This window comes from Cheilinus undulatus, linkage group 6, assembly GCF_018320785.1.
Source record: "Cheilinus undulatus linkage group 6, ASM1832078v1, whole genome shotgun sequence".
NCBI classification, from domain to species: Eukaryota; Metazoa; Chordata; class Actinopteri; order Labriformes; family Labridae; genus Cheilinus; species Cheilinus undulatus.
In genome coordinates this window covers 36,862,870-36,877,961 of record NC_054870.1, presented here as the reverse complement: position 1 = coordinate 36,877,961, position 15,092 = coordinate 36,862,870, and the positions used below count along the sequence as shown (strand labels likewise).

At 38.0% G+C, this 15,092-nt stretch overlaps 1 protein-coding gene across 1 annotated transcript in view; it reads right to left on the bottom strand.

The window, feature by feature from the left end:
- The window catches only part of cdhr1a (cadherin-related family member 1a), a 29,467-nt gene that overhangs the window by 3,434 nt on the left and 10,941 nt on the right, over positions 1 to 15,092 (bottom strand). The window contains exons 3-16 of the mRNA XM_041788993.1: positions 14,410 to 14,555; positions 14,250 to 14,300; positions 14,067 to 14,156; positions 13,851 to 13,937; positions 13,135 to 13,251; positions 11,000 to 11,143; positions 10,193 to 10,271; positions 10,009 to 10,109; positions 7,801 to 8,004; positions 6,924 to 7,076; positions 6,615 to 6,779; positions 4,815 to 4,882; positions 921 to 1,149; positions 264 to 521 (exon numbers count right to left, since the gene is read on the bottom strand). Coding sequence (XP_041644927.1) covers positions 264 to 521; positions 921 to 1,149; positions 4,815 to 4,882; positions 6,615 to 6,779; positions 6,924 to 7,076; positions 7,801 to 8,004; positions 10,009 to 10,109; positions 10,193 to 10,271; positions 11,000 to 11,143; positions 13,135 to 13,251; positions 13,851 to 13,937; positions 14,067 to 14,156; positions 14,250 to 14,300; positions 14,410 to 14,555 — 1,892 coding nt within the window. The remainder of the gene's footprint in view (positions 1 to 263; positions 522 to 920; positions 1,150 to 4,814; positions 4,883 to 6,614; positions 6,780 to 6,923; positions 7,077 to 7,800; positions 8,005 to 10,008; positions 10,110 to 10,192; positions 10,272 to 10,999; positions 11,144 to 13,134; positions 13,252 to 13,850; positions 13,938 to 14,066; positions 14,157 to 14,249; positions 14,301 to 14,409; positions 14,556 to 15,092) is intronic.

The following is a 15,092-nucleotide window of genomic DNA, read 5'->3' as shown; positions in this document are numbered from 1 at the left end:
GGGCTTGCTCCTGTCGGATTAATGTCAGGCTGTTCTCAGTAATACTGAGCATTAGCAGACTTAATATGAAGTGTAAATTGATGGATTGATATTAGAAGATATACCTACTGTAGCAGCATGAATGATTATGACATATTTTAACACAAACACAAGTCATCCCTGATTAACTGATGGTAACAGCTCAAGCTCTATTTTCATCTGCTCAAAATATTGATGGTTGTGGACAGTTATATAAATATTATCAACAGTTTAACCAAACTCACAGCTTCAGTGATGTCGATCTTGATGACAGCAGTGGTGCTGAAGGACGGTTGGCCTCGGTCCCGGGCTTGCACCACCAGAGACCAGGTGCAGTCACTCTGCTTGGTGATGTTCTGGATGATGGCCATGGACTTGATGTAAGACTTCAGCATGATTTCCCCCGTGTCAGCGTTAATGTCAAAGATGTTGTTGTCTGGCTCAGCTTTCATGATGGCGTACTCGATAACGTTATTGGGGACCTCTGCATCATCATCTATAGCCTGTAGATAGAGACACATTTGATCAGAAACTTCAACATTGCACTGCAGTCTGACTCATGGTCATGCCTTGAATTGGGGTCAGGTTTATCGTGTTTGGAGTTTTTATCCATTCACAGAACAAAAGGAGTTATGGCAAAGTATAAAATTAGACCTTTGTAGTCTTTTTCCTCTGTGGGCATTTCAACACAAAAAAATAATCTAAAGTTTGAATTTCCATATAGAAAACCAGATAGAGCATGATTAATCTTTTGGCATGCATGCTGCTGTTAATTATCAGTGGTATTCTCATACATGTAACACTTAAACACCATGCCTTCCCTGTTCACAACTTCACTACACAACTTTACAGCTTTAAGAGTCTGTTTGAAGACAACAATAGCTCAAAGTGGAGGATCATACCTCTATTTTCACTGGCGCTCCAATCACCATTGTAGTCTCCAGGAAGTTGTCATTGAAAGCGGGTGAGTGGTCATTCAGGTCCAGCACAGTCACAAATACCTCAGCCAGGCTGTATTTCCCTTCTGCATCTTCTGCCTTCACATAAAAGTTGTACTTGGACCTCACCTCTGCGTCCAGGCTCGCCCACGGCTGTGTATAGATGATCCCGGTAGTCGGCTGTATCAGGAACCTGAAAAAGGACATGGTTATGTAAATTTTGTCATATACACCTTATCCATACAATATATAGCATCATTTTAATTGATTTATTTTGATTTTGATTATGATGACGATTTGGAAAAGCGCTATTTACTGTAGACAAACTGAAACTGAACTCTCATTTTTTTTCAGTGAGTGTTTACACTTAAATTCAAGCTGTCAAAATGTTTGACACCTGGATGCTTCTTGATACTGAGTGTTTTGAAATGATACAGTCTCCATTAGTTTAATGAGCAATAGTAGCAATAGTACCAAAGATGGAAAAAACAAAAAAAAAAAAAACAACAACAACATCTTTTTGGGGGGCCAATGGCCTAGTGGTTGGGTTGCATCCCATACACTGAGGCCAAAGGTGGGAGGCCCTTGTGTGAGTCTGATATGTGGCTCCTTCTCTGAATGTTCTTCCCTTCTCTTTCTTCCTGACTTTCTGCTCTGTTCAATGTTAAAAAACCATCTTTTTCATGGGACAGGTGAATAGGAGAGGAATTAGTCCATCACAACTGCAAGCTAACCCCTGCACACTGTCTACATTGCACAAAACATTGGCAATGTTTTCAAACTGATAATTAAACACAAGAAAGTATCCAATAATGTTTCCAATGACTCCTATTTTGCTGCCAATGTATTGAAACAAGTATCAAAATCGTCTGATTTTTACTGGAATAAAATTCAAGTTTAAACTCTATTACTGTGACAAACATAGTTTATACCACCTTTAAAGACACTGAAACTTTCAAAGCCCTATCAAATATGTGCAGGACAGTCTGGCTGCAGACTGGAGCTCTCAGATATCCACTCTTGCAGACCATCACTGTGACAATTGCAGACCATTTTGCCACCCCTGCCAGAATGGAAATGCATAGTAAAACTATTAAATAAAACCAGATTTAACTTCCAGTTAGGGTTACCTAAAGCAAAAAGTAAAAAAAAACGGACCTGCAAAACCTGATTACTAAACGTTCAACAAGCAGATTAAAATGTCTGCTTACAGGCAAAAATCATGAAAACAATCTAATGCAGCTAATGTAGCCAAGGCTTAAGTTAGCGAAGATGCATAAGCTATGTAGATAATGTTCTACATTATGTGCTACATAGTCAGATCTAAAGCTAATGATGCTACATTGGCTACATAAACTACATAGCTAAATAACATAGCTAATGGTAAAGCTAAAGGAGCATGTTAGCTACATAGATAACATAGCCATGTAGCTAAATCTAAAGCTAACAAAGCTGCTTTGGCTACATAAGCTACTTTGGTACATAAGCTACTTTGGTAACTGGTAACTTTGGTAGCATGACTAATGTAGCTAAAGCTTTAGCAGACAAAGCTGCTTTAGCTACATTAGTCATTAAAATTTAATTCTGTTAGAGGGATGATACTGGAGAAAAGTATAGGTTCAATCGGCATCAAAGGGAATACCCAGAAAAAGATGCCATGTGGCCAACTGCGCTACAAAATAATTTAGCTAGTAGTACATTAGTTTATCTTAGCTTAGCACAAAGACTAAAGGCAGAAAGAATCAACCTGATGTCATAAAAGTAAAAATATCCAGCATAACTTGAACATACTGGCATGTTATATTAAGAAAACAGTAACTGTTCATCACAGAAAGTTCAGTGTTGGCAAGCAGCAGCTGATGCAGGTTGGGGTTCTGACAGACATGTTATAACCATGTGCTGCACTGATAGTAGCTGTTCAGCCACATGGTTACACTACTGTTTTTATATCAATGTGAACTATAAAAACACAGCAAGTTAATAATCAGAACTGCTGGTAGACCATCCTTTTGAATTTCAGGCTGTTTTCCTCTCTTTATGCCAAGCTAGGCTAATCAGCGTCTTGTTCACAAACACAAGTGGGTCGATCATCTCATCTAGTGCTCAAAAAGAGAACAAATGTGTGCATTAGTAAATGCGTGACTACATCTTTTCAGTATCTCCTGTGCATTTGCAATGAATATTAGCCACAGAAGATAAGAGAGTAGAAGGGCCTTATATAAGTTCACTGAGTTGTGCTGTTTCTCTGCACCGACTTTTCAGAGTGTAAGGTAGTCGAAGCAAAGTGCAGTCTATTTTCTCCTCCAATCCCATTAAAGGATTAGAGGAAGAAAGAGGGCGAGTGGGCAAAGATCAGGATGCCAAGCTCCTCTCCACAACTCTTAAAGGTTATTTTTTAAAGTTTAGCATCAGATGTTTAAAAATCTGAATGTTTCCAGAAGCAGAACCAAGAAAAGTATTGATTCAGAACCCTTTCTGAGTTCATAGAGGCCTTTTGGAGTAATCTGTGGTGAAACTGTTTCCAAATGGTTTTAACCAAACAAGTGTGCCCTCCAAATCTCCCTTCTCTGCTTATTTTGGAAATCCTTCCCCCTGCACACCACGTGACAACACATATCTCCTCTAATTCATCACCACAGAGCTCAAAATCTGCACTGAGAGCTCCAAAAATATTTCTAACCAGAGCAAGAGGTTTATTGATAACAGTGATAAAACAACTATGCTAACATACGCCTGTCTGTTTACATTAAGACTCCATCGCTTCAGTTCATGTTTCCTTTCCTTTACTCTTTTAAATTTTTCTTAATCCAAGTTTTTGGTCCTGAGAGACATGCAGACAGAAATTTGATACAAAAATCCAACCATTCAGAGCAGTGATAATCATATATAAGACCTCTCAGGCTTTGTTTGTTTAGGACTCTCTATGCACTGATGTGAGAGAAAGCCATGGGTGCACTGTGTGTTTTTTATTGCTTAGGGAGAACAGTGACTACTGAGCCTCGCTCTCAGAGGTTAGACTTCTGCTGGAAATGTAATAAAAATCGAGTTGAGAGAAAATACCAGCAAATCCTCTGAGGGACTACAGGCTTAGGTGCAATAAACAGAACCAAGCTCAAATATGAAAAACAAGTCTGCTGTTGTATTTCTGTGCAGCTTTCAGGCAGATGTGCTCATCTGGTTTTTATGCACAGTGGTGCAATCAGAGCACCAAATTTAGGTTTTGATACAGTTTCTGACAAGATAAATATTCCCCTTTCTACTTGTGGTGTTTAAAATATTCACCCTTTTGGATATTTTACCCTTTAACTGGTTTTTATAAATCAACCATGGTCAATATAATGTGACCCTTTTTGACAGAAACAAATTACTAAAAACTCTCAAAGTAATTTCAGTTAAAATATGTGATGTAAAATAAGTCACAGCATAACTAAATGCTCAATAAATACTCACTCCCTTTAAGTCAGTATTTAGCAGAAGCACCTTTGGCTGCAATCACAGCACTCTGTGTGGATAGGTCTAACATCTATTTAATCAGAAAGGTGCTCAGGAAAGGAATGAATCCACCCAGGCTAAGTCCTGCATGCTGTCCAAATGGCACAGATACTTTGGCAAAATTCAAATACAGAAACTTTACCAAAGTATTTATCAAGTTTAGAGTGTGCAAGTGTATTTGGTAACTGAAAATAACAAATTTCCAGTATTGGGTGACTTCATTTTTTGTTGCTGTGGTGTTATACAGTTTTGATGTAGCTTGATTTTTGCTCGTATTGTATAGAAAATTGTGGTATCATAACAACACTGCTTAGAAGAGCATCTTCCTTGTAGGCCTTGCAGAGTCAGTTAAATTTTTATACTCACAAGTCAGCCCCTGATCCATAGATAGAGTACTGCACATCACCCCAAGGTCCCGAGTCTGGGTCTGATGCCTGTAAATAAGAAGACATAGCAATTGTTCACATATATCAGGGACATTCTGCAAATCTTGTTTTTGACTTTTGGTGCACAATGTGCCCTTTCTTACTGGTGTGTGAACAACACTGTAAAATGTGTGTGCCTCCTTTTCCCGCTCTTACCGCTGCAACCTTCAAAATATTGACGCTGTTTGTATTTTTACCACCTAGAACAGACACATAAGACAACTATCTGCCTGCATGAACTCAGAAGTAAACAAACTGAATCTGTGCCATGTTGGACCGTGGTGTTACTGAGGTCAGCTATAAAAAGACTGATTTTTGATGTCACAGCAACATCATCACAGGCATCAGCTAATCTGTCTGTCTGCCCCTGCTGCTGGGATGCCTGTTTGCTGTCTACGTGTGTCCAAGGTCACTTGTGGGCTGTTCTTTTATCTGATTGAAATTGCCTGGGATCAAGGAAATGAGCCTCTATGGTGTTCACGCAAGTGCAGGATTTATTAGTGAGCATCCCTGTTGCTTTGAGCCCCTGCAGAGCTGATACAGACAGAAAATGATGACAAAGGAGCCATCCATCATTCAGTTTTCCCCATCTGTGCATCCTTTCATCAATTTTTGTATTTGTCCATGCATCTATCCATGTATCTATCAATCAATCCATGCATCTATGCCTCTATCCATTAATCTTTGCATCTATTTGTGCTTCTATTCATTGATCCATGTTTCTGTCTATGTATCTATCAATCAGTCCATGCATCTATGCTTTTATCCACAGATCTATGCATGTATCTATATCTCTATCTATCAGTCAGTACCTCTATATCCATCTATTATCGATCTTTGCATCTTTTTTTTAACATATGCATCTACGCATCACTTTAAGCACCGTCCTCTCAATGCATGCATATGTTTATGCACCTTATCAACTATGTATTCATCTTGAAATGCATCTTCTCTTAATCTACGTGTATCTATGCATCTATCCACCAAAGTATGCATCAACCTATGCAACTGTCCACGCACCTTTCCATCAATTTCTGCATCTATCCTTCAGTCTAATCTACTAATCAACCTATACATCTGCACATGCATTTTCCATTAATCTATGAATCTATTGATCTATGCACCTATTTATCTATCCTCCAATATATCCATCTACCCATTAATCTGAGAATCTATAAACATAGCATGCCCAAAGCATGCCCCTTTTTGCACCTATCCATTAATGCATCTATCTATGCATTTATCCTCCCATCTATGCATCAGTCTAAGCACACATCTATCAATGTATATTCCAATCAAACTTGGCATGTATCTATGCATTAATCCATCAGTGCATCTAAGCATCTTTCCAACAACCTGTGAATACATCTATCTATCAGTCTGTTAACATATGCATCCTTCTATTTATCCATTTCTTGCCTCTATTTATCCATAAATCCATCTTGCCACCCATTCATCCATCTATCTCTGTGCTCATTTTATTCTGCACATATTTCTATCCTGCAGCTGCATGTGCTACAAAGCATTAGGAGGAAAAAAAAAATCTGGGAATTTTGTGTTACACAACAAAATGAAAGTGATAGCCATCTGGCAGCTTACCTCGCCTACTTTTTATCTACATCTTGTACCATATTATCCCAGCCCCCCCACTACTTAAAAAGACTACATTTGGGAATTAATGGCCCTAACAACGTACGCCGACGATGGCGTGTATTTTTAGATGGGATGAAGGCTAGCTCACCGTGACTGACACCACATTGGAACCACCGGGTGAGTTTTCTGGAATTCTGGCAATGTAGTAATCAGAGGAGAATTTGGGAGCGTTGTCGTTGGTGTCCAGGAGATGAATGACAATATCGGCTGTGGCACTGAATCTCTCAGGTGTATCTATTTCAACTGCAAGAAGCTAAAAAGGAGAAATATGGTAAGATTATTGATTAAAATGTAATAAATAACAGATCTGCATATACTTTGATGGAAACTTTGTGTACCATTATAATTTAATACCATTTCAAAGTACTATAATGCAGACTTAGTGTATTGGGTTAACCTTGTATGTGAGGAAATGATGTTTCTCATAGTCCATGGCAGCTGAATCTTCTACTAAGATTGTGACTTGGGCCTCATTGAGCACCGTCTGAGGGACGACTCGCAGCATCCTTCCTGGGCCGATAAGCCTTAGATTGAACTTCGCATTAGCACCCTGTGAGAGCAAACATAAACCATCACATGGTTCAGTTTCTCATTAGTGAAAATGCTGTATGGTTATGTTATACATGCATTTCTTTATTTAAGGTCATGTGGATTTGTCATAGAGATATTGCAAACACAGGTGCGCACAGTAATCCATGCACATTATAGTCCATTCAATCAATGTAAAAGCTTTGTACATGTTCATTATTACAGAAATGTATGAAATATCAATAGAATATCAGTAGCAGCAGTGATATTCTTAGTAACACATAATACCATGCTCTGATGTTGTAACAGTATTATCAGACCACACATTTGGTAAACAGCAGCCATTTGGATGAGGCTAAAACAAGGAGCTGAAGAGAGAGACTTGCATAAGCTGACAAATGTCATAGTTACAGGAAACCTTTTAATTTGTGATGGCTTTTGCAATTTTGAAGGGATTGTCTGTAATAATGGACGGCTTAAAGACAGAAAGGCAGACAGCCAGCTACTAAAATGCTGGAAAAATGAATGCTAATTGGATCAGTTTCTTCTTAGATAACAATGTAATTTGGGTAGATAATAAGTGGTATTACATAATCAGTCTCTACTCTGGGTCACAGCAGAGCATCTGAAAGGAAACAACCTGTACGTATGCTGGGAAATGATTTCAAACATGACTAAAACTCACAATTCTGTTAAAGTGTTTTCAGTATAAGTAAAGGAAAGAGAGATAGTAACTTCCCCCTGACCTGATCGGAGTCGTTGACGGTGATTCTCAGCCCCCGCAGTATCTCTCCCTCTGGTGGATGTTCATACATGGTGAGCTCAAAAATGTTCTGTGGCCCTTTTTCCCCATAGAACGTGGGTGGATTGTTGTTCAGGTCCACCACACGGATCACCACAGTGGTCACCTCATAGTCCAGGGGTCTGCCTTCAGGACTCACCTCTGATGCCTGAACACAGAGGGGAGAGGTTACACAGGTTAAACTCAATACAGATGTCAGGTGAGCATTTTATAAATTCTAACTAACAGTTTTACCTCAGCTTGTTTGTACGTTCTAGTAGTTTAGTAAAAGTCGCTTCTATACCAGGCAAATTCATTGTTCATCCTTTTATAAATGTAGTGCATCAACAGCAAAAGTATTTGCAGGATCACTTACACAAATACTGTAAGAATCCTAACTAATCAGAGTCTGCTATTTCTTTTTTCAACAGTTGCATGTTATTGGATGGGTCTTTATTTATTTAGGACTTTGATTTGTAGGCATTGTGTTTTACATTGCAACTGTTTCATCTGATTTCCGTTCATCTTTCTTTGTGACTATATGTTTGTTGTTCTTTATGATTGTTGTTCTTCATTGTACTTTGTTTAATAGATTTGTGGTTTTAATGTGCTTGTAATCTTTATGCATTGGAAATGAGGGAACCGTCATTGTCCTTTTGAGAATAAATAAACGTGTCAAATGGAATAACATTAAATTTAAGCTGCATTCAATTTTGAAGCTTAAATATGAGAACTTCCAGAAAACTGCAGGTTTGCTGAAACTCTGAGTTCTTCAAGTTCAAATTATTTTGTTACAGTTGCCTTTTTTAAACAGTTTATACATACTATCCGAATATCTATTGGCATTATCCACTTTTCAAACACTTCTTTGGGCACACCTGTTCAACTTCTCATTTACGCAAATATCTAATCAGCCAATCACATGGCATGTAGACATGGTAAAGACAAGAAACTGAAGTTGAAATTGAGCATCAGAATAGTTGTTGGTGGTCTGACAAGCTTTTATGACGTTCACATTAAATCCTGACCCTACCATTTGAATGTTGCAGCGAAAATCAAGACTCGGATATGTTTTTCATTCCTCTACAGTCCAATATCAGTGAGGCTGTGCGAAAAGTGACTGGTTTCCTGTTCTTCCATGCTCTTCTTTGTATCTCAGTTTTTATGGATGGTTTCTCAGGTATTGTTGCCCTTCTATCAATCCAAATCAGTCTGGTCTTTCTCCTGTGCCTTCTGCATTTTAATATTCAGAATAAAAAAAAATACTGTAAATACAGTAATAATACTTACCTTTAATTTTCTCTTTTTCAGATCACTCTCTGTGAACCCCAGAGATAACTGTACGTAAAAATCCCAGTAGATCAGCAGTTTGTGAAATACTCAGATCAGCCTGTCTGGCCCCAACTATGGTATGTTTAAAGTCACTTAAATCACCTTTCTTCCCCTCATTGATGCTGAGTTCGAACTCCACCAGATTGTCTTGACCACGTCTACATGCCTAAATGCAATGGTTGCCACCATGTGATTGCCTTATAAGTATTTACGTAAATTAGCAGTTGAACAGATGAACTTAATGAAGTAGTCAGAGTATATAATAACTTTAATAACTTTGCACAGTTACTTGTTTGTTTTCATTATAACAATCGCAGCATTTTTTTATACCCTTTAATTTGATTTTCGCTTTGATTCTTAAATAGTTTATTTCATTGTTTTTTAAATGTCTTCTTTAAACTTAATCCCTTTTCCCTTTTGACTTGATGCTTTTTATGTCTTATGTAGAGAACACTGAATGGCCTTGTTGCTAAAACGTACTGTATAAATAAAGTGGACATGCCTTGCATTACACATCAGATATGTTTTTCTATTCCTCTGTACAACTTTACTTTTGGTTTATTCAGTACTTGGCTGAAAGAGGCTAGGGTTTTGTAATATTTATTTATTTATTTAATTGTTTTGTTTAGATAGAATCTTCTAGCTAGTAAGGATACTTAAATATCTCAGTGTACAGTGATTTCTGTTGTGCTAAAGAATTAACAACACATAAGTGCTAAAACTTGGAGGCTTTTCTGTTCTTCCAAAGTTGGCTGATATAGTTTTTTAAGTAATGATGTCACATTAAGCTTTGAGGATGTTATTCAATGTGACTTTATTTACAGACAGAGCAACAACTCACCCTGACTTTAATGTTGAAGATCTCTCTCTTCAGAAACATGGGGTGAGACAGCAGGGTGATCACTCCACTGGTTTTATTGATGCTGAAAACGCCATCATCACCTGGTGAGGAAATGCAGACACATCTGTGAGTACTTTTCATTTCTCTCACAGTGTTCCTGTTTCCTTCAGACTGAAACTCCCACCTTCCTCAAAGGAATAACGGATCGGGTTTGGGTTTCCAACATCGCCATCTTTGGCTTCTACGATGAATATTGCAGAACCCTGGATGAAAGAGCAGAAAAAGAAAGATATCAAGCTAAGCTAATAAGTCAAACATAGGAATTATCCCAAACAGCTCACCCACTTTTATATGTAATACATGGTGAAATCTATTTATCAAGTGACTGAAACTTCATCATACAGGCAACTCCTTAAAACACATTAATACCTTAGAAATAGCTAAAAAAAATACTCAAGAATTTAACTGGGGTGACTTTTGGCCAGGAAAAATCTAAAAAAAAAATTAATAACATCGAAGTCTTCAAAGGAGTACAAAGATACAGGAAATGTAATTTATTTCCTTTTGGATGAAAGTCAGTGCTTTTGCTTTGTAATGATGTGCTACTGCTGTGACATTTGTGACTGCAGGGAAAATTTGACATTGATCTGCTGTTAGAAACCAATGTTAAAGTCAGTCTAATGTCAGCAATTAAAGCTGAGTGCTAAGAGATAAGGCTGCCTTTGATTGTGGGCTCATTTGATGTCTCTTCTTCATTCTGTTATTCAAATAAATTCCAATACACTCTGCTATATGGTGTGATAATTTAACATATACCCATTTTAGATGACATTTGACTCTATTGTTGTACAATGCAAATATGTGAGATGAATCATGAACTCCACAAAACATTTAAGACACTGTGCTATCAATATTTTGATAAACTAGCATCTGTTTTAGTAAAAAGGTCCTGTGAAATTGGAATATTACTCAAGGATGCTCTCATACTCACTGGCACTGAGACTTCATAGACGTAGCCAAAGTATGGTATCCCAATAAAAACTGGTGGCGTGTCCTGAACGTCAATCACATTGACCGTGAGGGTGGCAGAAGATGACAGAAACTGCTCCCTGCCATTAAAATTACCACCACCATCCTGGGGCAAAAGAAACAGACTATTTCAGTGCACAGCTTACAGGTATATCTCAGAAAATTAGAATATCATGAAAAGTTTCATTTTTCCCCTGTGCTTTACTTCAGAGAGTTAAATTTCCATATATTCTAGATTCATCTCATAAAAAGGGAAAGCTTTCAAGACTTTTGTCTGATTTAATGCTGATGATTGCAGCTTACAGCTCACGAAAATATAAAAAAATCTCACAATCTATCTCAAAATATTAGAATTTTGTGGAAAAGTCTAATTTGGCCTTCATTCTCCCACTCTGGTTCAGTACACTCAAGTGCAATCATGGGGAAGACTGCTGACTTGACTCTTATCCAGAAGACAATTATTGACACCCTTTACAAGGAGGGTAAGCCACAGAAGGTCACTGCTGAAAGGGCAGGCTGTTCTCAGAGACTGAATCAAAGCATATTCATGGAAACTTGACTTGAGGGGAAAAGTGTGATATAGGAAAAGCACCAAGCAACAGTAATGAGCTCAGCCTTCAGAGGATTGTCAAACAAAGCAGATTCAAGAACTTAGGGGAGTTTCACAAGGAGTGGACTGAGGCTGTAGGTCAGTGGATCAAGAGCCACCACACACAGATGGGTCCAGGAAAAGGGCTACAAGTGCCATGTTCTTAGTGTCAAGCCAATCCTGAACCACAGATAATGTTATCAGCCTCTCACTTGGGCTAAGGAGAAAAAGAACTGGAGAAGGATCAGAGAGGGACAGAATCCAAGGTGCTTGAAGTGCAGTGTTTTCAATTTCCACAGTCAGTGATGATTGGGGTGCTATGTCATCTACTCCTGTGGGTCTACTGTACTTTATCAAGTCCAGCGCCAACGCTGTCAGCCATCTACAAGGATTTTAGAGCACTTCATACTTCATCTGCTAACAAGCATTATGGAGGTACTGATTTCCTTTTCCAGCAGGACTTGGAACCTGCCCACAGTGAAGCCAAAACTACCAGAAACTGGTTTACTGACCATGGTATTACTGTGATTGATTGGCCAGCCATCTGTCCTGACCTGAACCCACAGAGAATCTCTGGGGAAACGTCAAGAGGAAGATGAGAGACACCAGACTCAACAATATAGGCAAGATGAAGGCTGCTATCAGAGCAGCTGGGCTTCATAACACCCCAGCAGTGCCACAGGCTGACTGACTCAATGCCATGTCGCATAAGTTTGTGCAAAAAGAGCTCCAACCAAGTACTGAGTGCATAAATGAGCATAATTTTCCAGAGGGTCAACATTGATATATTATAAATCCTTTTTTGAGCTGATATTTTGATATTCTAATATTTTGGATTTTATTTTTATATTTGTGAACTGCAAGCCATAAACATCAAGATGAATACAGAAAAAAATATTGAAATATTTCACTTTGTATGAGATTAACCTAGAATTTACAGAAGTTTCACTTCTTGAATTAAATCACAGGGAAAAAATGAACCTTCTCATGATATTGTATTTTTTTAGATGCCCCTGTAGATGAAACAAAAAGAAAAAAAAATCAAATTGTTAGTTTATTTTTGTGAGATGTTTTCTCTATATATATATTTTATAATGTCATGGGATGTTTCTAGAACTTTGTTAATAAATAAATAAAAGTAATTTCAGCTCATAAATGAATGTCATTGCTGCTAAAGGGCATGACAAGAAACATGGCAGTTCTACTCCATAAGCAGTTGACTACATTTTACAAGAAGGGCGTTTGATTGATACAACAGGTGCACAGCAAAACAAAAAGCAGTCTATCGTTTGCTCAGAAACAGGCTAATTACTGTTTACTTACTGTCTGACTCTTTTTTCTTGAGACTTGAATTGTGTATACCTTAAATTAAAAAAGCTATGCTCTCATTTATGCCTTCTCTTGGTACATTAAAACACGTATTAGAGCTTCTAACAATCTAAAGACATCTAAAATAGAGGAAAATGAAAAACTTTTGCACAAAACATGTATTTACTGAATTTGGATACCTTTGCAATGATGTTAACAAAGTGTGTCTTTGTTTTTTCATAGTCCAGCATCTCCCCCGCTCTCAGACGCAGGACTCCACTATGTCTGTCGATGGTAAACAAAGTGGACTGAGGATTCTGTAACAGAGCAGCACATAATCAGGGTTTTAGAAGAGACACATAGGAGGTCACACGAGCAGAGTCCCTGCCACTCAACTCCATCTACAACGTCTCACGTGAGATTTCATGAAAAGTGGTCAGATGGCTACATTAAAACATAGTGAGGCCACATCTTGAATAGGGTCCATCTGGATGTATAGGGCCCATATGCTGAAAGACGGGGCAGGCAGGTGAAAGCTGCAGCATCCAGATGTGCGCAAATCACCAGTCACTGTCACTCCAGGCCAGCTGTTCTCTGGTCCTAATAGTCCAAAGTGCAAACTAACATTCCCTGCCAGCCTCTGCCCAAGCAGCCCTCTAAGCCGCCGATGTCGCCTGACACAAATGTAATTGTTATTTAATCCCAGTTCACGTAACTACATCAGCATACACCAGCATTTCCAGGCACATGCATAAATTCACATGTGAGCATGGAAAATAGTAATTAGTAAATCTAAAGCTTATATCCATGACATGACATGAAGAACCTACCAGTTTAAGGTATCATATCATATAAGCAGCATTTTTAACAGGTTTTATCTGATTGCATACTGAACTCATTTATTAAAGGAATATACCTGGAGGTAATAGGTGACTGAGCCACCCGAGCCGGTGTCTCGGTCCACAGCCTCCACTTTGTAAATGCTGCTGCCAGGTTCCATGGTCTAAAGAAAACAAAGCAAACATGAAATTATATGATGATAAACAGGCTTCAAAAAGACTTTTAAACAAATATATGGTGTTTTCATATTTTACAAAATGGTTCATAAGTCATATCCTTTGGCATAACTTACTTCGAGTACATCGATAATAGCTGGCATGTTCTGGAATTCAGGCTTTTCATCGTTTGCATCCATGACAAATATTGTGACTCTTTCAACAACCTAAAATGAAGAAGGAACACAAAAAGATTAGGTACATTTAGTTTTTGTCTGTTGATTAAAAGGTATAAACCCCCATTAGATTAAACTGCATACCTTGCTTTTTCCATCTGTGATGCTGACAAGAACATCAATGGAATCTTGTTTCTAAGCAAAGATGGAGAAACAAGATTTCATCATGAAGTACATCATGAAAAGTCTTAGTTTTCAATATGTAAATTTAACTTAATTTCTCCCAAGCCTATGTTCAGTGTACCTCTCTGTCCAGCTGTTCCACCAGTGTGATGTTTCCTGATACGGGGTCGACTCTGAAGTACTCTTTGGACCCTGGATCGAAGGAAAGGCCGTAGCTCACCTCTTGGCCTTCAGGATCTGTGCCATTGAGTGAGTAGATCTGTGTGCCTGAAACAAGATGATATAATTAATATATAATTCAATAATTAGATGAAGTCACAGCTGGGACCTGGGCAGACACTTTCAGAAAACCTTGGAGTACGTGGGTCAACGACATGTAAGGCTTCATTCATTTGCAGTTGTGACACAATTTGACACACTTTGTTGCTACTTTTATTCTTGTTAGAAAAAAAAGTCATTGGAAACATTAATTTATGCCATGAGCAGATTAATTTTTTTTTCAAAAGGAAATAATAGATACAGACACAAAAATATACACCTCATCTCACTGACCCATGCACATAAAACATAACCTGTGCATAAATAACAATGTTACTTTTCTAAAATCTACATTTAGGAAACAAACCATAAGTCGTTTAACAGGCAAAACAAACCTCCAAAAAGACGTGTTAGATAAATCAAAGTACCTTTGCTGCTGAGAGGTTAAAATGATAAGCAATTTCTTTCAGATGTACATAAAATATAACAATTATGATATAACTTTGGTCCTTCTTTGATAATAATTATGAAATGAATTTTACATGA